The sequence below is a fragment of the Carassius carassius genome, chromosome 22 (genome assembly GCF_963082965.1).
Source record: "Carassius carassius chromosome 22, fCarCar2.1, whole genome shotgun sequence".
NCBI classification, from domain to species: Eukaryota; Metazoa; Chordata; class Actinopteri; order Cypriniformes; family Cyprinidae; genus Carassius; species Carassius carassius.
This window is the reverse complement of record NC_081776.1, coordinates 13,527,155-13,549,107: the sequence shown is the minus strand read 5'-3', so window position 1 is coordinate 13,549,107 and position 21,953 is coordinate 13,527,155. Positions and strand designations below refer to the sequence as shown.

At 36.5% G+C, this 21,953-nt stretch overlaps 2 protein-coding genes and 1 long non-coding RNA gene across 3 annotated transcripts in view; all 3 read right to left on the bottom strand.

The window, feature by feature from the left end:
• Positions 1-3,136: 3,136 nt before the first annotated feature.
• On the bottom strand, positions 3,137-3,913 carry LOC132099016 (uncharacterized). The gene is made up of 3 exons (XR_009423009.1): positions 3,875-3,913; positions 3,535-3,706; positions 3,137-3,238 (listed from the first exon to the last, which is right to left on the bottom strand). It is a non-coding gene; the product is annotated as an uncharacterized LOC132099016 (long non-coding RNA).
• A 165-nt stretch (positions 3,914-4,078) lies between these two features.
• Positions 4,079-6,995, bottom strand: LOC132098578 (uncharacterized). The gene is made up of 9 exons (XM_059504643.1): positions 6,775-6,995; positions 5,929-6,082; positions 5,450-5,672; positions 5,243-5,369; positions 4,792-5,090; positions 4,611-4,701; positions 4,407-4,523; positions 4,304-4,315; positions 4,079-4,132 (listed from the first exon to the last, which is right to left on the bottom strand). The coding sequence occupies exons 1-9, from the start codon at positions 6,940-6,942 to the stop codon at positions 4,079-4,081; spliced, it is 1,245 nt and encodes a 414-aa protein (XP_059360626.1). The 5' UTR covers positions 6,943-6,995.
• Positions 6,996-8,705: 1,710 nt separating this feature from the next.
• LOC132099013 (sialic acid-binding Ig-like lectin 7) overlaps positions 8,706-21,953 on the bottom strand; it is a 64,588-nt gene continuing 51,340 nt past the window's right edge. Inside the window, exon 6 of the mRNA XM_059505375.1 lies at positions 8,706-8,800. Within this exon, the coding sequence (XP_059361358.1) occupies positions 8,706-8,800 (95 nt within the window). The remainder of the gene's footprint in view (positions 8,801-21,953) is intronic.

Sequence of the window (21,953 nt, the reverse complement as noted above, 5' to 3'; positions counted from 1 at the left end):
TCTGCAGATTTGGGTTCTCCCAGTCATTGCAGTTTGTAGATTTCACAGAAAATCAAGTCGTGTATGATGGACACAGAATCTGGTATTTTAGCTTCAGACTTTGTTTATTAGCCTTTAGAATTCCAAAAAGTTTGCTCTCTGTTCACACTTATGATATTTCACAACAAGTGTTATATTATGAAATCCAGCTTTGTATAAATATTTATCTTGCTATAACTGTGTACATCCCTTTTATTGGGAATATACAGTATGTCAATACACTATAAAATACACCAAGTCATCGTAATATGCTAAACCTATTCGGTAATAATCATGGGCGGATCTACAGGGGGGCAAGGGGGGGCAGGTGCCCCCCCACTCTAGAGCCTTGCCCCCCCAGCTGCCCCCCTAACTTTAATGATCCAAAAACTGTACTTACAAAAACAACCCACCACTATGTCCAATACATTTACCAAAAGTGAACAATTTAATTTTTAATTTTAAATGTATTATTCGCCCTCCCCCCCTGCCCCTCAAATACTTAGTTACGTCCCTGATTCAAACGTGCAGAGCGGCGTTCACTCAGTCTGGCTCATACACACAGCGAGTCTGCTTCGGTGCGGTGGCCCTGCAACCAGAGACTGAACTGCCCCGGACAGATCCTCTGAAGGTGAAGTGAGTTTCCCCAGGTGTAGTTTAAACACACGTTTAACTTAAAGTTAAATTTGTAATTAATGTATTGTATGCTAAAGACGATTCAGCATCAGCAAAAACAGCGAGTCTATTACGTTAGGCAAAATCAGCGGTCAAATCGCTCCCTCGTGATTTGTAAGAGCACTCTTCTCTTTGATTAGCCTGATTTTGATTTTAGTAAAGACAAGAACAGCTTAATAAAAAATATAAAATATTGAGGGGCAGCGCTAGGGCTGGGCTAATGGGGCTTAAAGCCTATCTTTCAAGTTGAAGATCCCTGTGAATGAACGTGTAGATAAATAGTGTAGGAATTCGACTTGCGTGAAGAAATTAATCATAAATGTGCATTAAAACAGTTTTTTAAAAGAAATTGTGAGTAAAATTACTTCCGTTGTGAAAACGCTCTGATCGGAAGTGACGCAACGGCCGGTAAACATCGTCTCTTCGTAATGGAGTCAGACAGTGAAGAGGTTGCAGTAGGGATAAATGTCAACTCTTACGATGGGCCATTGCCGTATAATTACGAGCCGCCTAGGCGAGAGAGGGGTCAGGCAGAGTTAAGGGGAAGGGTAAATGGACAGAGGAGAGAGATAGAGTTGTGGTGTGAGGAGAATCGGTTGAGAATTGGGCAGGTGTCTTGGTGAGTGACCACAGGCTAAAGCCAATTGTGGCTAACGTCTCCATGTTTAACACATTGCAGTATTTTTAATAAATCATATTTAGCAATATTGCTGTCGACTTTGTTGTTTTTCAAGCATCCATGTAGATTGTCACCATTTATGCCAGCAACATGTGTCTTAAAATAATTAATTTAGATCCCAGATTTTAAATGAATGTTGTAGGATGTAGGCTATAGCTTACATATGTGACGGTCAGCTAGTCTGGATAGGGATAGAAATTCTGTGCATTTCTATTCAACACAGTTTAATGTGAAATTTTGTAGAAATTGCTAACTGATTTTTAATAGACCTAGGTGTCCGCATGTTCTGCTTCTGCAGATGTCAAGCGTTTGGGCCGTATATCTAAACAACATAACCGGACAGCTGGAATTCCGAACTTAGTCGGCTGTTATACTACTCACCTTAGTATTTCCGACGGACATTATGTAAATGAGCTCACATGTACTGTGGAGTACGTGTATGAAAGCGGTTAGTCTTCCGGCTAGGACGGGAATATGCTGTTCATGTAAATACAGTCATTGTAACAAGGATCTTTTATTGTCATGTGAAGGGATACTGGTTGTAAGGCATGCAGATAAATGCATCTAATTGACAGCCTATACTGTACAGGGGGTGTGTCTTTTTACAGTGCATATTTACCCAAGTTTTAGGAAGTAAGTAGTCTACATGTCGTTTCTTACAAGGTCTTACACCAACCATTAGAGCTACAAGGAGGGAAGGAGAGTGAGTTTATCTTAGCACATTTGTTTAACAGGTGCTTGTGTGGTAGATGTGAGGCTATGCCATCAGCAGTGGAGAGTGTGTGCTGTAGGGAGGTCGACGCCAATTGGTCCCTTGTCCAAAACCTAGATCCCCCAGAAGACATTACCTGCCTCACACTCCATCCAGGGTTTGAAGCATCCTGTCTGAATCCTTTTGTGCTGCAGATAGCATACATGAACTTCAGACAGGAGCATGGCCCTCTTCAAGCCAGCAGACCAGAGTAGGTTTTGAGCAAAAATTTTTTCACACTGCAATTCAAAGAAACAGCTTTTCTACACCAAAATAGTAAATCCTGTTAAGCAGGTTTTTAAACTCAGTGGTTTCCATATACTTCCTATAAAAACAACTTTGGTGTTGTGTAGTACAGTAGAATATCAGCCAACAGGACATGCAATATTTACCATTGGAATTGTTTACTATGAAAACATGGTATGATCAAAATGTAATTATGTCCCAATCTACACCACAGGCAGTTTCGATACACAGCATACAGGCAGGTTGTCCGCTGGGCGTACGGAATAATAGGCAGGAACATTAGGAAAGCCATACCTTCATGTGTTGTGTCAGCAATAAGGAGGCAGTTTGCAGAGGAGGGACAAACATACAAAGGTTTCCAGTGGCCCCGCTTGGAAGACGATTAATAAATACATAGTGAAACAAACTGTACTGGTACAATTGATCTTTTATTACATGTTAAAACGTGAGTGTCGTGCGAGATGGAGGCTGACTGCCTTATCCTTGGCAACCTTCTGGACGGAAGAGGTGAGGGGGGGGTGGTGCAGCAGAGGACAAGACGGCACTGCTTTCTTGTAGGGCCTGTGGTGACTTGCAGTATTCCTCTACCAGAGAGACCATAAGATTTGTTGCGTATCCTTGAGGAGAGAAATGTTTAGAAAACATTTAGTAACATGGATGACTCGCATAAAGATAGATTCACACAAAAAAGATATTGAAAAACTAAGTGAAACTACTAACCGTAAGATGGTGTCTCCTTGATGGGGTGGACTACCCAGCCACCTTTCCGAAACCGTGGGTAGCGAACAGCGTAGCGTACCTCACCCTCACTAGTACGCGCTACATCTCTGTTGCCATTACTATTGAAATGTAGGGCTGCCAAGAGAAGTCTGTACGAGATAAGTAGATAAAACATTAGGTCTCCAAAGCTAACCCAATGCAGTGAAATGCAACAGAAATATGACATTAATGTTTTCAGTTCAAATGGGTATAAGGCAATGACTCATCTTTGCAATTATTTTTTTGCAAACAATATGTAATGCTGTTATCAATCTATAACATTTTGGTCTGCTATACAAGACTGCATTAGTTTTTAGCCATATTCATTCTGTCATAATTTCCTGAAATTGAAAAAAAAAAAAAAACTAATTTTATTAGTATCGATACTTTTAAGTGATAACACTACCTGCTGTACATCCCAAGAAAAGAAAAGCCAGTGTGTTTGGGAGCAAAGTGCAGAATAAGGGAATGGTAGGCCTCCAGGGAGAATGTCTGATGCTGAGGTGACAATTGTCGAATATCCTTTACCAGTGCTTTCCTGGCAGCTACACTCTCCAGTTTAGTGGCTGCTGGTGATCCTGAATAAAACGTATTCTGTCATATAATCTCTCGCATTTCATAACACAAGTAATTATTAGTACACATGGGGTTACGTATTGATAAAACCAAACTAAAATTTACAAGCACTGAAAAAAGTTTAGCCTCAAAACATTTGACATCTTTTAACATAGGCTATTATGTTGTACCTGGTTCCAGCCACTCCTTGTTTCTTGCCTCTCCTTACAACGGTGGATGTGCGCAGCTGGTAAATGCTGGAGAGCTGTGTTCATGTATGTCCTGTACATGATTTATCATACTCTGCCATTTTGCCTGCATCTCATCTGGATCTCCTGTAGGGGTGGAAGCTGCGGTCCAATAGAGATGGTTGATAATGGCAGGCCTCCACAGCTTCAGATCCTCACAGTCCCTCTCTTTTGCAGCAGCATCCAGTGCTTTCTGTACACCTGTTCCAGAGCAGACAAACAGAGCAGAGCAAATTAATTATTAGGAAAGTGAATTTAACTACAAAAACAAGTCTGTTATATAGAACTACCAACATCACAATACATACTTTTCCCAATATGCCAGACGTCAAAGAAATGCTTTGTTCCTTCTGAACACATTTTCTCACGTACCCACTTGGCCACCTAAAACACAAATTGATTTTATAGAATTGATTTTGAGTGATGCTGTGCCTGTCAATGCTGTTCAGCTTTAGATCTCTCCTAGCATCATTACCTGCCGATTTCTGTCTGTTATCAGAGCAGAAACTTGCATGTCTTGGTCCATCAGGAACTGCATACTCCGCTTTAGACCCTCTAGCTCACACCAAGAGCTGCTTGGGACTTCTGAGCTCTGTAAAACCAACTGATTATTACTGAACAGTAACTGTAATATCAGTAACTAAATCAGACACAAGATTTCTGTGTGACATCAACTTACTTGGACAAGCTGAACATCCAAAACTTTGTTAATTCGATCCTCAATCAAGAAGTAGCTACCATACTTGACACAGTGTCCAGGAGAATCTGATCTAAGAACGTCAAAAACAGTTACATTTATAGGTTAATGCAAAAACACATTGACCTGTTCTACATCAGTGACGTGAGCTGGACCATTCTACCTGCAGTCACCAGACAGGATCAATCCACCCCCAGTCTCCTTCAACTCCCTGATGATCCCACTCTGCTCATTCCTCCAGGCCTGCACGATGGTAGAGATAGTGTAATAGCGCTGATGGCGGAAAAAAGTGCCGGGACTTATGCACTGCAGTCCAAACAGCTTCAGCATCCTGATTGTCTGAGTAGCCATGCAACCTGAGAAGTGGATGGCACCGCTGAGTAAAAGGTTGCAGGCAGGCATGTTTCGATGCACCTTCTCTTGGTTTTGCCAGTAACGCTCATAGCCACAAGTTCCGCAGGCCTGAAAGATGATAGAAGATTCAATACTCAAGCAGCTTTAAGATGAGCCAGTAAAAAACCTGTATAGTTAAGACACAAATAATGAATATACATACTGTACATTCACAGACTATAATTCAGCTCCTCATAGACAGTTGACAATTAAGACATTACCTGCTTGACTTTTATGAAAGTTCCTTCCGGGTGCATTATGCGTCCCTGGGTTTCCCCACAGCATGCAGGGCAAACTGTGAACAAGGACAGCAACTGCCTCTGGCAAACAATGAACTTGTCAACAGCACTGAAAACAAGAAAAGGAAAACACTCATTAATTCTGACTATGACATCAGAAACAGTTTCCATTAATAAAAAGGTTTTTACTTTGGGTCACTGAGAGATTCCAGCTCTTCTGGTTCCTCCTCAGAGGACTCTCTCAACATCTCCTCCCCTGGACTCCATGACATATCACCAGAATGGTTGACAATATCAGAAAATGACCATTCATCATCACTTTGTTCAGGACTGGCCAGTGGAGTTGATCTGCGATGCTCAAACCTTTCGGTTTGAGTCCCCACATCCACCATCTGAGGCTTTACCTGAACACCTTAGATGAAAGAGATTCATCTTAATAATTGTTCACCAATTGTACATTCATTGGTAACAACACATGCACTATCTAATGCAACCCAGTAAAAATGTATTTTTCTAACATTATGAAGTTCTTAATTTTTAATGTTTACTGTCTGAAAAGTGGAAATGACAAAATAGTAACCATGGAGATCATGAAATTTTTTGACGTAATCCTTATTTGTGATTGTTTATGGCATGTATGTTGAATGCTAGATATATAAGCTAACTACCTAATGAACGATGTAAACATCTTATGTTGCACTGTGATCCACGATGGACCAGTTCTGGCTCAGGGTCCATTGTAGAGATGTCTCCATCTCCATCAGGATCTGAAGTGGCAGTTGCACCCGCCCCGTCTTTGCTGGCAGCACTCTCTCCCATAATCTGAAAACAGACCGAGATCACAACTTTGAACTCTAAAAAATGTAGTCCTTTCATGAAAACCCCCCATTCATGCATTATTTAAAAGACTGTTAATCTTTTCAAAATCTTTTTAAAGTACGTTAGTCCCGAGCTGCATTCCCTTGCATGTGCCTTGTTGATACCAGCTTCGATTAGTCAAAGAAAACCAAGGCAAATCCGATTTAACTAAGAAAACTAATATTGTAAAGAATTACTTGGATGCGTTTTGGAGACGGTGAAAAGTGCGCGCTCTTTCTTTCAGTCAAACATGCACCCTGTCACAAGGGCAGCGTTTCATCTACATTACTCACCGATCAAATAAGACTTTGGCGGGACAAAAAAATCAATTTGGCGGGCGCTAAAACAAGTTAAATGCAGGAAAATTCATGCGTGAATTTAATCGAGTAGTAATATGCGAATGCGACCACATAAAATTGTAATTAAAAAAAATTAAATTTTCTGGAACCCTGTCTTAATAGCTCAATAAAATAAGTGGCAGGAGGCTCATGTGCAGCCTCACGGGGTGTAACAAGAGTAAGCTGACGGCAGCTAGGCGGGCTTTCGTGCCATGCCAAGACTAATCCATTATAACGTCAAGAAAAATACATTTGCAGAGATTACATGCAGAGCTACATTTCGATGCAACAATTTGTATATGGTATTATAAGACTTACTGTGCAAAGCTCCCGTTTTCGACGCGCAGATTCTCTGCTAGTGCTAACATTAACGTTAGACTCTTCACTCCCGCCAGATTTTGCAGGTGGACTTGCATGCACCGATGGCACAGCTCCATTTGCCAGCCTAACCCACTCTTTTCGTCGAAATCCCATGCGAAATTCCATAAGATCTCCTTGGTTGTAGCTGTCCGGTGTGAAGTGTTTTTCACATACCACCGTGTGTCTAGTCAACGAGGAAGCAGCGAAATTGCTTCTCTTTGCCTGGACGAAACGTATCCTAGCACGGAAATCTTTGTGTTTCTTGTTTGGAAATCGGTGGACCCGATGGCCAGACAAGTTGGAGTTGTTGCATCCAAAACAAACACAAGAATTCACCATTGTGACAACTCAAACCTACTATAACTATAATAACGATAACGACAATCTCTATTTTCTGTTTCCACCTCTCAGACTACGTAAACCCACACTGAGAACCAGGGCTGCAGCGCCTATGTTTGCCTGTCGTTACGTCATATGACGCGTTCTCTGGGAAAAGGCGGTTTTTTGGCGCGTAGCTTAGAATAGGCACTTTTTTTCCTTAATTTCTGCCCGTGGGTGTTGTAAAACATATGTATTCTTATGTACGTCTTTTTAAATTTACATTTTCATACAATATTCTGTATAAATTAAGTTATAAAATTATATTGAAAGATGGCCTTTAAGCCCCGAGAGTTTTTAGTAAAGCCACGAATATTTTGTTAACTTGTCTTTCTCACAGAGCAAAACAATTCATCAGAAAAACAAATGTGAATAAGATTACAGCGGCCGCGATTAACTAATCATGAACAGTGCATATTACATTTTTATTTATATTTTTCCCTTTGCATTAAAGGTACTTTTGACGTGCTTTTGCAACGTTGAGCATTGTAGCCAATCACAGACATGTCTGTTGATCACATCGGCCAATCAGAGGCGTTTAAATGAGTCGCTGTGCTGAAGATGTGTTTTGCGCGAGCTCACCGAGTTCACGTTCGCAAACCTGTCATTATTATTGGCAATAAACTTAAGATGCAGATAAGAGATTCACTTGATATTATTATTGATGCTGCTCTGATGCACTACATTACGCAACGCTCTGTTTGTTGTTATGAAGACTAAAAGTTCAGCGGTCTAGCTCATCAATGTCAAAATTATTATATAAGTTAACAAATGCCTGGTAAAATGTAAGTAGATAATTTAATATTTGACTGTTTTACAATAGAACAGTTCAACTTTTTTTATTTATTTATTAAATTTTGCCTTTTTGAATTGAAAATATGCTATAATTTCCTTGATTCGTTTATGTAAATTAAAAATAAAATATTAGTTGCAAATAGTTACAATTATTTCACTAATACAACAAGCCTTTCTTTTTCTTTATTCCCTTAAATCGCTTTAATAATTAATTAATTACTTTAAATAAAAATACCCAATTTTAGTTTGGGCTGTTACGTTACAACACACAATACAGTGCCAGTTAGGAGATCGATCATTTGATTAGCTAAGCCTAAGCAGTCCTATTAAATCCAATTCCTCTCAGATATCACAGCAATGAAACCAGGTTACAAATGGGGAAATAACAAATACAATAGAATTAAGTAGTCTAAACATAACTGGTGTGTGTGTTGTGAATTAAAAAACGTTGTAGTGTGTAAGGGCATGATTAAACAATAACTTCTGTAGTTTAAAAGTGTTTTTGTGTTTTTTTCTTTAAAGCAATTCATATATAGGGATTCCATGTACCCCTGCCACCCTGCCAAGACCTCTTGCCACCCCTTTGCCCCCCCATGCAAAATTTTCTAGATCCGCCACTGGTGATAATTATGTTCTTTTTAGTCACTTCGATACAATTGTTATTTTACTTCATCATATTTTACAATCATTCTTAATTTTTAATATGTGTCATGCACCTACCGCACACATGTATATATGATGACACACATCATTATGACCACCAAAGCCACAACAACAACAGCTCCAATCAGCACAGAGAGCTGATTCAAACCTAAAGAAGAATAAATGAGTGTTTGGAAAACAACTGAAGATTAACTGATTCAGTAAAACAAGTTGAAGAAAGACACATCATAATCTTTAAACAACAAAATAACAATAATGGCAAGGAAAGAGGAACAATCTGACAAGTAAGAGATTAGCTCGGTCAATTTACAATTTACACGTTTTTACATTAACATGTTCAATTTGTCTTTTATAGGATGAATCACAGAACTGAAACTTACATGCAACAGATGAAGGCAGTTGAAAGAGTTGACTTGCAGTGCCATGAGTGTTTCTGCTGACACACTGCAGAGTGGATGTGTTTGTGAGAGACTGATGAAGAGTGATGGAGCTCCTCAAGCCTGTTCTGCTCAATCGCTCTTCACTGATGAACGTGTTTGAAGAGTTAGTGACAGGACGTCCAGACAGATGCAACTCCAGTTCAGGAGAGGGATTCCCATCAGCCTCACAGAAACACACAGTTACATCAGTCCTGGTACAGCTGGAGGATGGAGAGATTTTAGGAAAATCTGAAAAAGAGAAAGTGAGAATGAAGTGATACATGGACATCTTATGGAGGAGAAAAATCTGATGCCACAAAAAAACTTACACTGAAGATGTACTTTGATGCTGTCCTGTGCTGTTTTGTTCTGGTCCTGTAGCTGGTAGGTTATAGTGCAGGTGAAAGTGACTCTGTGCTGACGGTGAATAGCAGTGAAGTTCAGATCAGAGATGAGCTCCTCTCGTCTGCTGCTCTCTCTGAGGGGGATTCTGGGAGTGGAGCTCCATGTGAGAGTTGGTGGAGGAGAGGAGCAGAGAGTCTCAGCAGAGCAGCGCAGACTCACAGAGCTCCCCTCCAACACCTCCAACACCTCCTTCTGTTCCTTCACCTCCTTCTGCTCCACATACAGCTGCACTGTGGGTTTGGGAGGAGAGTCTGAAAACAAACACACATTTATGTTGTATATATGAATATGCTGATTATAAAGTAACATTTTGGAGGAAGACTTTTTTTCCTCAAAGATAAATAAAAAAAAAAGTATATATTGATCATGGAAACTCTGGCATGGATTAAAATGTTGTTGTCCTTTAGTGATTGTGAAAGAGATTTCATTGTACTGTACTAGATCACAATTTACAGTTTATAATATTTTCCAGTCATGAAGTCACTCACCAATCACATGAATTGAAACACTTGTTTTTGTATAGGTCCATTTCAGTCCACCTTCACCCTCAATCCTGAAGTAATATTGACCACTGTGATTTGTTCTGAGGTCGTGAAAAACAGTGGTACAGTCCTTGTCTTTTATTTTTCCAGTTATTTTCCCTTTCATGAAGGATTTCTGGCTTGATGTGCTTGAGTTAAACTCTAAATTGTTGTTCACATCAATCCCGTCTTTGAGCCACTGTCCTGTAGCACTTTCAGTGAGGTCTTTGTCATAGTGTTCCTGAATCTCAAATCTGCACTTTATGATCACGCAGGATCCACTGAGAGCGTTGATCTTCTCTGGCAGACTGATGCTAAAATCTCTACAGCAAACAGCTACAGTAACAACACACACACGATGAAAAGCATTTAAACATAAACAGAAATAAACACATTTCTGATCTGAAATAAACAAAATTTGTTTTTTTTTTTATCTTACATTTAATTGTATAAAAACATCATTTTATAGAGGTTGAACATTAGCAGAACAACAGAAACAGTGCAAGTGACCTCAAACGTACTATGAATGTATTTAATAATAACTGTAAAATTGTGCATACTGAATGAGATCCCAAACATTTTGTATGAGTCACTATCTGAATTAAAAGTTTCAGTATAGTTTCATGTATGTAGGCTACATGTAGTTAAGCCCTTACATTTGTAAATTTTCTAGATAATTTAGCACTTAAACAAGTTAATCTAGTTAATTTATATTCTCAGTCACACTGAACATGTCACACTTTACTTAAAGAAGAAGAAGAAGAAAAAGAAGGGAATGAAAATCTGACCTTGTAGGAGAAAGCAGAAAAGAATGATTTTCTCTGCAGTGTCCATTTATTCATTAACAGATGCTCCGGACCAGAGGGGAAAACACACTTGTAAATCTGTACAAATTACAAAAAATAATGGAAATCATTAATTTAGCCCTATGAATAAATGCACATTGATCAAGATTTTTCAGAATACTGAACAAACAGTATTTAGCAAGCACATTACAGCTCAACAAACTAAACAGTACTTCTGAAAAACCAACTAAAGAACAAGAAGAGTTTAAGACTTACCAGAAACGAGACAAGGATGTATCCAGTGGAGTTGCAGTAGTGTGATATGTTAGATATAACACTTCTGAGTTCTGCGCTGATAATTTGAGACTGAGTGAACCTTGTGCTGTTGGAACATACAGAAATATACTGACTGACAAAACAACTTCCTGTTTCAGCATCAACATTCTGTTCACGGACACCATACAGACACAGTTATGTTCAATTAATATCAACCAATCAAGTTTTTTTTTTTTTTTCATCATGGTAAATATTCACCTCTCCTTGTTCAGACTCCATAAAAGTGAAAGACCATTTAATTTAGTAAACTAATTATACTTCAAGTGATCTTTAAGACATATTCAGTCACTATCATACCTAATATTAAAAATAAATGTTAGTCCCACAACCGTCCTGCTCAGCTTTCATGCATTGAGAAGAGCTTTTCAAACCCTTTCTGTCAATATAATTTTTTCTTTGGACCAAAAGCATCTGATGTGCCTAATGCCTAATGCGCTGCAAATGAACAAACACATGCAAATAAAAAAATTAAAAAAAACTTGCTAAAAAGAAACCATTATCAATTTGACAACACCCATTGCACACCACAACCAAATGCAGAAACGCGCTGCAGATTCTCACAACACAAACAAAGAAATGTGGTCATTCCGATGTGGTCTGTGCATCTTTGCATCACATATCCAGAATTTTTTTTTTTTTTTCAGCACGCTAATCTTTCTCAGCCACCATATCAATGTTCAAAATAAATGACATTTCTACCTTTCTAACTTGCAGTAAATTATATTTTACCCTTGATCTGTTTCTTTTTTTCTTTTTTGCACAGAATTACACAATCATACAAAACACACAGTAACAATAACAATACAAAAAAAGAATGCTAGGGGATATGTAAACAAAATTATAGGAATACATTAAAAAGTGTACATGCTTGCAAAATTCGTATAGCTTTTTGTTTCTTCAAGGTTAATATAGATTCAATATAGTATTTCACCTCATTTTTAAATGCTTTAAAACATTTATTTATTTTTTTTACCTGGAAATGTACATTTATGGATTTGAAATTTAGCCATTAAAATGAAAAATAAACATTATAAAATAAATTCAGATCAAAAAAGCATCAGATATACAGTAGATGGAGATTAATTAGAAGTATATATTTTCTTATAAAATTCACAGCAGTAATTAGAAATTAGTTTATGGTCCTTTGTAACAATCCCATTGACATTTCATTTACTTTAGTTATTATTTATATGGTGTCTCTCTAAATTAAAGAAGTATTGTGAATTTTGCTTGCCTTCCTCAAGCCAACGTCTCCTTGATCGAACAAACGCACCTTCAGCTATCCTTCTATAAAGTTCATTTAGCTGGATTTGCAGATCAGATAATAATGTTTTTTCTTCATTTAATAAACTTTCTGGACATTTATTTGTTAATTTAGTTATTTCAAAAATAATGGCAGTTTCTTCAGCTCTTTTATATTTTGCTAATCGGCTGCCAAATTGCCTTAAATATTTAGTGACCCCAAATTTCAGAAGTTCACAATTTGAACAAAAAAAATTATCCTTGTTAGCTTTACCCCAGAATTGGCATATCAATCTAGATACCTCTCTTTTTACCTCATCATACATTAACAATGAATTGTTGAGTTTCCAGTATGCCCCATTACTGAAACAACTTGTATTAGATAATTTAATATTAATACTTATACCTTATGGTCTGTTAATGGGGTAGAAGAAATATCAACTACCACATTATCTATATTAAAAATCTCGGACACTAACCAAAAGTCAATTCTGGACTGACTGGACCCTGTTTTATTTCTCCAGGTAAATGACTTATTATATGGAAATTTGGCTCTCCAAATATCTGTGAGATTGAATTTATCCATGAAATTTCTAAGATTACTGTTATTTATGTTAGGTCAACCTGGTGGCCATTTATCAATTGTTCCATCCTATATAATATTAAAATCTCCTCCAACTAATACAGTGGCCATCTCAAAATTACCAACGGTAGATGATGAAACATAACAACTCCCTTAAAAATCCTGTAAAAGCTAAAGATATTAGTAGTAAATATAGGGCACCACCTGTCCAAATTTGATTGATGGGTTTGACCTTTGACCCTTGGCCCCTCCCCCACATTACATTGACCTTTTAACCTTGAACTTTTGTCCTTGACCCCTCCCCCGCATGCCCTTGGCCTATGACCTTTTAATGATCACAGTGTGTCTGTAATAGATAAAGTCGTAAAGACGTGTGACGGTCACCTGTTTGTAAAATAGACACCGGATCTCCGGTACTTGACCATCCGGCGACAGCTGTGCTTTAGGTGAAAGATAAATCCAGTGTGTGCGTGACCATCCGGTGACCGGGCGAAAGATTTTATGGTCTGTCACGTGTGGGGCGGGATTTCCCCAACAGCGGCATCAGATTGGATTCGCTTAGATAAATAGGACCCACCTCGGATTTCTGAGGAAATCAGAAAAAGAGCTGTGAAAAAAACTTAGACATGGACTTCTTAAACTCACCTAAAACCCCCGAGAAGGAATTGGACGAAGAGATGATGGAAAGGCTGACTTTGGCGCCGAGAAAGCCGTACAACAGTAGATTGTGCATGGCGAGGTTTCTCAGTGAAAATACGGACAGCGTGCGAGATGAATGAATCAAGATCAAAGATGATGTGACCTCATATCATAATATGTACCCTCAAATATAATCTGGTGATGGTATAAACTGTTTCACAGTGATATAATAAAGGTTTTAAATAAAAATTCCAAGAATGAAATGGAAATAAAAGATTGAAAATATAATAATCAATAAAGAGGATGTATAATAAAAGATTTAAAATAAAATCCTAATAATTAAATCAAAGTAAAAACAATCAATAAAGTTGTATAACAAAGGTTTTAAAATAAAATCCTAATAATTAAATGGAAAAAAAATCAATCAATAAAGAAGACGTATAATAAAAGTTTTAAAATAAAATCATAATAATTAAATCAAAATAAAAACAATCAATAAAGAAGTTGTATAACAAAGGTTTTAAATAAAAATCCTAATAATTAAATGGAGATAAAACAATCAATAAAGTTGTATAATAAAGGTTTTAAATAAAAATCCTTATAATTAAATGGAAATAAAAACAATCAACAAAGAAGTTGTATAATAAAAGTATAAAATAAAATCCTAATAATTAAATCGAAGTAAAAACAATCAATAAAGTTGTATAACAAAGGTTTTAAGATAAAATCCTAATAATTAAATGGAAATAAAAACAATCAATAAAGAAGTTGTATAATAAAAGTATAAAATAAAATCCTAATAATTAAATCAAAATAAAAACAATCAATAAAGAAGCTGTATAATAAAAGTTTTAAAATAAAATCATAATAATTAAATGGAAATAAAACAATCAATAAAGAAGTTGTATAATAAAAGTTTCAAAATAAAATCGTAACAATTAAATGGAAATAAAAACAATCAATAAAGAAGTTTTATAATAAAAGTATAAAATAAAATCCTAATAATTAAATCAAAATAAAAACAATCAATAAAGAAGCTGTATAATAAAAGTTTTAAAATAAAATCATAATAATTAAATGGAAATAAATCGATAAAGAAACTGTATAATGATAGGATTTAAATAAAATATCTAATAATAAAAGTTTACTCTTAGTACTAGATTAATATTGTACAGTTGAAACCTCTAAAACATGGTCCTCTTTTTCACCCCTCTCTTAGAGTCTCTCTGCGTGTGTGTGTGTGTGTGTGTGTGTGTGAGTGTGTGTGTCTGTGTGCTCCTGTCAATTTTGTGAGATTCAATCCCCATCTCTTTACACTATTCCTTTTGTGTTAAAACATGTGAACTATCCATACAACGTGACCATTTGTCATTTTTTAGGGGTTATTGTCGGTGATTCGGCAATGTTATCCGTAGCCTCTCTATCCGAAGACGCATCTGTGGACCACGTGGCACGGTTTTTACGTTGCATTCATGTCTCTCTCTCTCTCCCCCCCTCTCATGCATGTGTACACATTCAATCCTCTTCAAGTCTTATTTTCTTCTATTAAATGAAAATAAAAAAAATTATACAGTCACAAACAATATAAAACAAGACATTTACAGTAGTTTTAGTCATCACAAAAAATATGCATTTTACCAGGATCGAAAAAAATAATATATATATATATATATATGTGTGTGTGTATAATTGAACAGAATGAAGAATATGGGCTATTGAGGAACCCGGACATGTCATTGACAATTCAATTTGCATTAATTGTTGCAACACCTTTTCTACATTATATGTAGAACCTTTTATATTTATATTCACATCATATTAATAATTATTGTATCACTCCCTAAACCTACAAACATTGTAAACATTCTAAAGATCATGTAGTATAACTGATCTTTTTCAAAAGCTGTTTAATTATTTTTTCCTGTACACCTACAGTACCACCACACAATAAAATGCTACATGCAACACAATTAAATTTAGTTTTTAAGCGATCTGAATTATGACTACCCTATAAATTTAATCATAATCACATGTACCTTGTTATATCACTTTAATATCCATGCCACTATACAAATTTGTATTCTGATAAACCATATAAACAAGCAGACATACACATGAACATAGCAAGATAAAAAGAGACTTATCTCTATTTTAAACAATATGAAAAATAAATCAAATTAAAAAATTTATATGACAACATGTTACTAAAGCAGAACATACATTTTAAACAAGTATTCACCAAGTTTATCAAACTTATAAAACACATCGCAGTAACAGACATGTTACTAAACCAAAGCAAATAATTTATCATACATTTTTAATCATGTATTCAACATTTACTTATACAACATATACAAACACATTTAATGATAAACACCAATGTCGGGGGATGTCAAAATATCTCCAGTCCCCCAAAACCCACTCAGACTCTAGGGGTTAAAGAATATGGAAATAAATAATTATATAATTACATCATCATCCTAAAGCAATTCATTCATTAAACAAAAAAAAAACATTTAAGTTAATCGAACTTATAAAACACACCATACTCTTCTTTTAAAAAAGATAACTTATTTTAAATGTGATTATATGTAACTTAGTATATAAAATAAACATCTCTGATGATAAATATAAAAAAATTATCCCTTACATTTTTTAGAGTGCTAAGAGATGTCCAAACCTGAATGAAATATCCCCAAAATAAAATAAAATGTTTAAAGTTAAATCATAAACAGAATCTCACAGGTCCTAGTAGGGGTATTCTCCTGTATGTGAAACCTGAGGGGGTGCTTCACAGACCCCTCACAGCGAGGGTGGAGTTCCAGACCACATGATCTAAGTCAATGGGGTACATTATTTCAAAGCTAACATTAATGTAATGTTTGAATAATCAGTACCCCCACTACATCTGATGTCCGTTGATTCTTAATTCAACAAAATGATAATATATATTACCTAAAATATTTATATTTTTATATAATATTATATAATAAATAATAATTAATATCATATTATATCATATCATATATGTGATTATATTATATTAGATGTGTTATGCATTAATCACTTTAGATTCTTTAAAGTTCTTATTTTTAGCATGATCTTCAAATTTTTAATACCATCCCTCTCTCTCTCACACACACACACACACACACACACACACACACACACACACACACACACACACACACACACACACACAATGAAACATGATGCCAAAGTCTTTCTGTATGTTTTAAAAATAAAACTAAAAATATTTATTTTGCTTTAAATGTATGCTGAGGAGCTTTGTTTTTCACAGCATAGACTGTGGAGTTTAGATGAAGTTGATTTATCTTTTAGAAGAATTCTTTCAGAGAAAGACCCTCGATTGTATTCAGCCATTAAATATGGTTCAGGACAGATGGCCGTGCGGACTCATGCATCCTAGAGATGCAATTTGAGAACTGTGCTTTGCTACGGCCATAAACCTTACACATATCTATGGTACTTTCAGACACAGAGCAGGAAAGACATTTTGCAGGTCCTCTGTTTAGCTGTTCCAAAATACCTCCATTTAAAAGCAAAAATAAAATATTAAAATGACCACCTGTACATCTAACGGCTGTTTTCTATTTTATATATTTTATATTAAAAGTATCCTTACTATCCATATTATATTCTTTATTTAAAACAATATATTTAACTGGCTGTATTCCCCCAACGTGTGTTTTCCATCAATTGTTTGGCCTTCAGCCTTTTTACGTAGTGCTTTTTTTACTGTAAGATCGCTTTACACTAGTGCAATGAAAGTTAACTTTTCTTAAAGTTTATAGTTGTATTTTAATTAGTGCTGTCAACGTTAACGCGTTAACGCATGCGATTAATTTTTGTCTGGTTTAACGTGTCAAAATATTTTACGCAATTAACGCAGCATCGGTATTTTCTGCCATCCGTTGATCACGCTATTATTCATTTAAATGCTTTTAAACATTTCAAGCGTGGCAAGACAAAAGAGAATGCGCTGTCTGTGAATGCCCTTATGTGACACATACACACGTAGGCTACACACACACACACAATGCATAGACAGGGCGCCAGAATCCAGTTCTCTTAAGCGCTTGAACTAACAATAAACATCCCAAAGTGCCAGTTTTGTCGATTATCCTCATAAGAGCAATCTTAAATGATTTATATAAAGTCTAAAATGAACAAAAAGAGTTGTGAGAGAATGAGGCGAGATCCATAGACAGTATATAAACGGTGAGATCCGCGTGTCTGTCTGCTCTTAAAGGGACAGCAGCCAATAAAGCTTCCTGTCAGTAAAGTTAAAGAACAAAGGGAACAGAGAAAATGACTCGCTGCTCTTGACTAAATAACTTTTGTAGCTTTAATAAGGATTAACTATTTAATTTATAGTTTATGCAGTGCAGACTGCATATAACTTTGATAACTTTATTAAATTTCTGTATATTTCCTAACTGTTAAGACAGGAAGGGCAGGAGTAAACATGACATTTATTATGTTAGCATTGTTTTAAGTTTACTTAAATTAAAAACTGTTATATTTTTGAAGCCTAATAATAAATGTAAAAAATTAAAAAAAAAATCAGTAGCTGTATTAATATCAGTAATACTGGCCTTCATTCATAAAAAGATGCCATTTAAACAAGTATTTAAAATATACTGTCTTTATGTTGTTTCTACATTAATTTGATTAACTGTGAAATTATTACATTAAAAAATATATTAAAAACGTACAAAAACATTTCTTTTTTTATTGCGATTAATTGCGATTAATCACAGAAAAAATGTGTGATTAATCTAGTTAAAGTTTTTAATCGATTGACAGTGCTAATTTTAATGTATCCGCATCCTTCTATTTATGTCGTATACTGTAAGAATCAGTGACTACCAAAAGGATTCCTATTTCCCAAAAGGAGGTCTTTGTAACAGTGTTTTGAAACCTTGAACATCAGGTTTGTGTATCGTCTGTGGCCAAAGTTTGAGTCTGACAAAAGAAAACATGTTTTTGACTAAACTGTTTGATTTTGACCTGGAAGTTTGAAGTTTGCACAAGTTGGTGTGTAGTTTTGAGGCTGTGTTTATAAATGTGAGAAAATAGTTTTAGAGACCCCTGAAGGGGTAGCGAGTCTCTCAGCTCTGCTACACTCACGGGTGGAAGAAACTGAGAGCAGCGCATCCCTTTGGAATTATAAGGTTCTATCTGACATTTTTGTCAAAATTGAGTTATTCCCATATTGTTATTCTGTGACAGCTTAACATTATGTGATAGATTTTTTTATGTTTTATATGTTATGGGAATTTTATTTAAAAAACAATAAGGTTCTATCTACACAGTCGAATGGAATGCAAAAGCTCTGAAGCTCAATATCTCAAAATTACTCGGAATGCAGATAGAAACTTATAATTCCAAGGGAATGCATGATAGTGCAACAGCATATGTCTGATCAGGGCGATAACTGCCGTAGACATTGATGGGGGCTAATCCCCCCAATAATTAGAAATCGATAAAACATTTACTCAAATATTGCCGATTCGAGATGGAATAATGGAATGGAAGTTGCGTGTATTCGCGTCTGTGCGTTTATCTTTTTAGAGTGAGTTTACTTAAAAACAGCAATGTATCCTCTCGTCGCTGGAAAATATAATTTAGCGATTCTGTATTTAAACTGTATTTAATAAAAGTCTTGGGTCAGCGTTGACAAGTTTATTTTCTCCTGGATGTGTGAGCTGCGCGATTTCTGATGTGTGTGTGTGTGTCAGTAAGCTGCGCATTAATACAGAACGATAATTAAAGGCTCTAATGCACACCAGAACAACAGTATATGTGTGTATTATAAGAGCTATACGACGAATGATGACATGTGATGGCATAGTAAATAAAACCGGCCACCATAATAAAACCGGCAGCCATATCACCCTGGAGCCCAAGACTGGTTTCCCACTGAAGCTAAGCAGGGCTGAGCCTGGTCAGTACCTGGATGGGAGACCTCCTGTGAAAACTAGGTTGCTGCTGGAAGAGGTGCTAGTGAGGCCAGCAGGGGGTGCTCACCCTGAGGTCTGTGTGGGTCCAAGCGCCCCAGTGTAGTGTTGGGGACACTATACTGTCAACAAGCACCGTCCTTCGGATGAGATGTTAAACCGAGGTCCTGACTCTCTGTGGTCATTAAAAATCCCAGGATGTCTTTCGAAAAGAGTAGAGGTGTGACCTCGGCATCCTGGCTAAATTTGCCCATTGGCCTCTGACCATCATGGCCTCCTAACAATCCCCATATCTGCTGATTGGCTTCATCACTCTGTCTCCTCTCCACCAGTAAGCTGGTGTGTGGTGGGTGTTCTGGCGCACTAAGGCTGCTGTCGCATCATCCAGGTGGATGCTGCACACTGGTGGTGGTTGAGGAGATACCCCGTGACTGTGTAAAGCGCTTTGAGTGCTTAGAAAATCGCTATACAAATGTAATGAATTATTATTAATTATTATAGTAGTGGTGTCCTAATTTTTAGGAGAATATAGGGGAAGGGGTATAAAATAGAATTGGGACTGGGCCTAAATAGCCATATATTTGTTAGTTCTGTATGTTGTTTCAGGGTTAGCATCATCTGAGGTCCTCTGAGGGGTTGGCATCATCTCTTCTCAGGTGTTCTGGATCCAGACTGTAGCTTGTGTAAATCCTAGTAGCAAAACAGAAAAACAAATAGAGACATCATTAGCATAGCTGCTGTTCCAATAAAGTAAAATTAATTAGTTTAACCCAAGCTAAAGAATAAGAATGCGCATTTGATCAGATACAACTACAGTCACAAATTATGAGATGCATTATTAGAATGCTTGGTGAAAGAGCATAATTTAGACTTAAACTGAGAGAGTACGTCTGAACCCCGAACATTATTAGGAAGGCTAATCCAGAGTTTGGGAGCCAAATGCGAAAAATCTCTACCTCCTTTAGTGGACTTTGCTATCCTAGGAACTACCAAAAGTCCAGCATTTTGTGACCTTATGGAGTGTGATGGGTTGTATCCTCTGATATATAATAAAGAACTGGATTGCTCATGACATCAAGCCGCTACACCACCATATTGGTAATCCCTAGTGTGCGTAAACGTTCTATTCAAGATTCAAGATTTTTATTTGTCACATACACAATTATATAGCGCATATATAACCAGCAGTGAAATGTGAGTCAGGCCGCTCCATGGACAGTGCAATTATTAAATAATACAACACAGATAAAAATAGAAATAAATATACATAAATATACCTATACATTTTTTTATAAAATTAAACAATAAAAATATAAGAATAAAATATAAAAATATGTATACTGTAGAATTAAATATAGAATGGAAAATAATTAGCATGAAAGTAAACTGTAGTCTTAAATATTAAGATACCCAGGGATGTACAAGAGGCAATGGGCATATTTGCATTATACTGTAGTCAAGTCAAGTCACCTTTATTTATATAGCGCTTTAAACAAAATACATTGCGTCAAAGCAACTGAACAACATTCATTAGGAAAACAGTGTGTCAATAATGCAAAATGACAGTTAAAGGCAGTTCATCATTGAATTCAGTGATGTCATCTTTGTTCAGTTTAAATAGTGTCTGTGCATTTATTTGCAATCAAGTCAACAATATCGCTGTAGATGAAGTGACCCCAACTAAGCAAGCCAGAGGCGACAGCGGCAAGGAACCCAAACTCCATCGGTGACAGAATGGAGAAAAAAACCTTGGGAGAAACCAGGCTCAGTTGGGGGGCCAGTTCTCCTCTGACCAGACGAAATCAGTAGTTCAATTCCAGGCTGCAGCAAAGTCAGATTGTGCAGAAGAATCATCTGTTTCCCGTGGTCTTGTCCTTGTGGTCATCTGAGACAAGGTCTTTACAGAGGATCTGTATCTGGGGCTCTAGTTGTCCTGGTCTCCGCTGTCTTTAAGGGATGTAGAGGTCCTTTCTAGGTGCTGATCCACCATCTGGTCTGGATACGTACTGGATCCGGGTGACTGCAGTGACCCTCTGATCTGGATACAGACTGGATCTGGTGGCTAATATTAGCATAGATGCCATTCTTCTAATGATGTAGCAAGTACATAGGTTGTTATGGGAAGTGTTCCCGGTTCTGGTCTACCTAATTAATGCAGCCTAAAAATCCTTTAACGGATTTGGACCCCATAACTGGGGTCTTTTTTGTTGTTGTCTTTTTCTCTATAAAATATTTTAGTAATCATCATAAATTATATATCATTTGAAAGCTTAGAAGCCCAAGATTCATCCTGTGAAAAATCGGACATTGCTTTACTATGGAAATGGTACTTTAAAATCTAATGGTGGTCACCTCCCCCTTAGTGGGCAGGGTCAAGTGTAATAAAA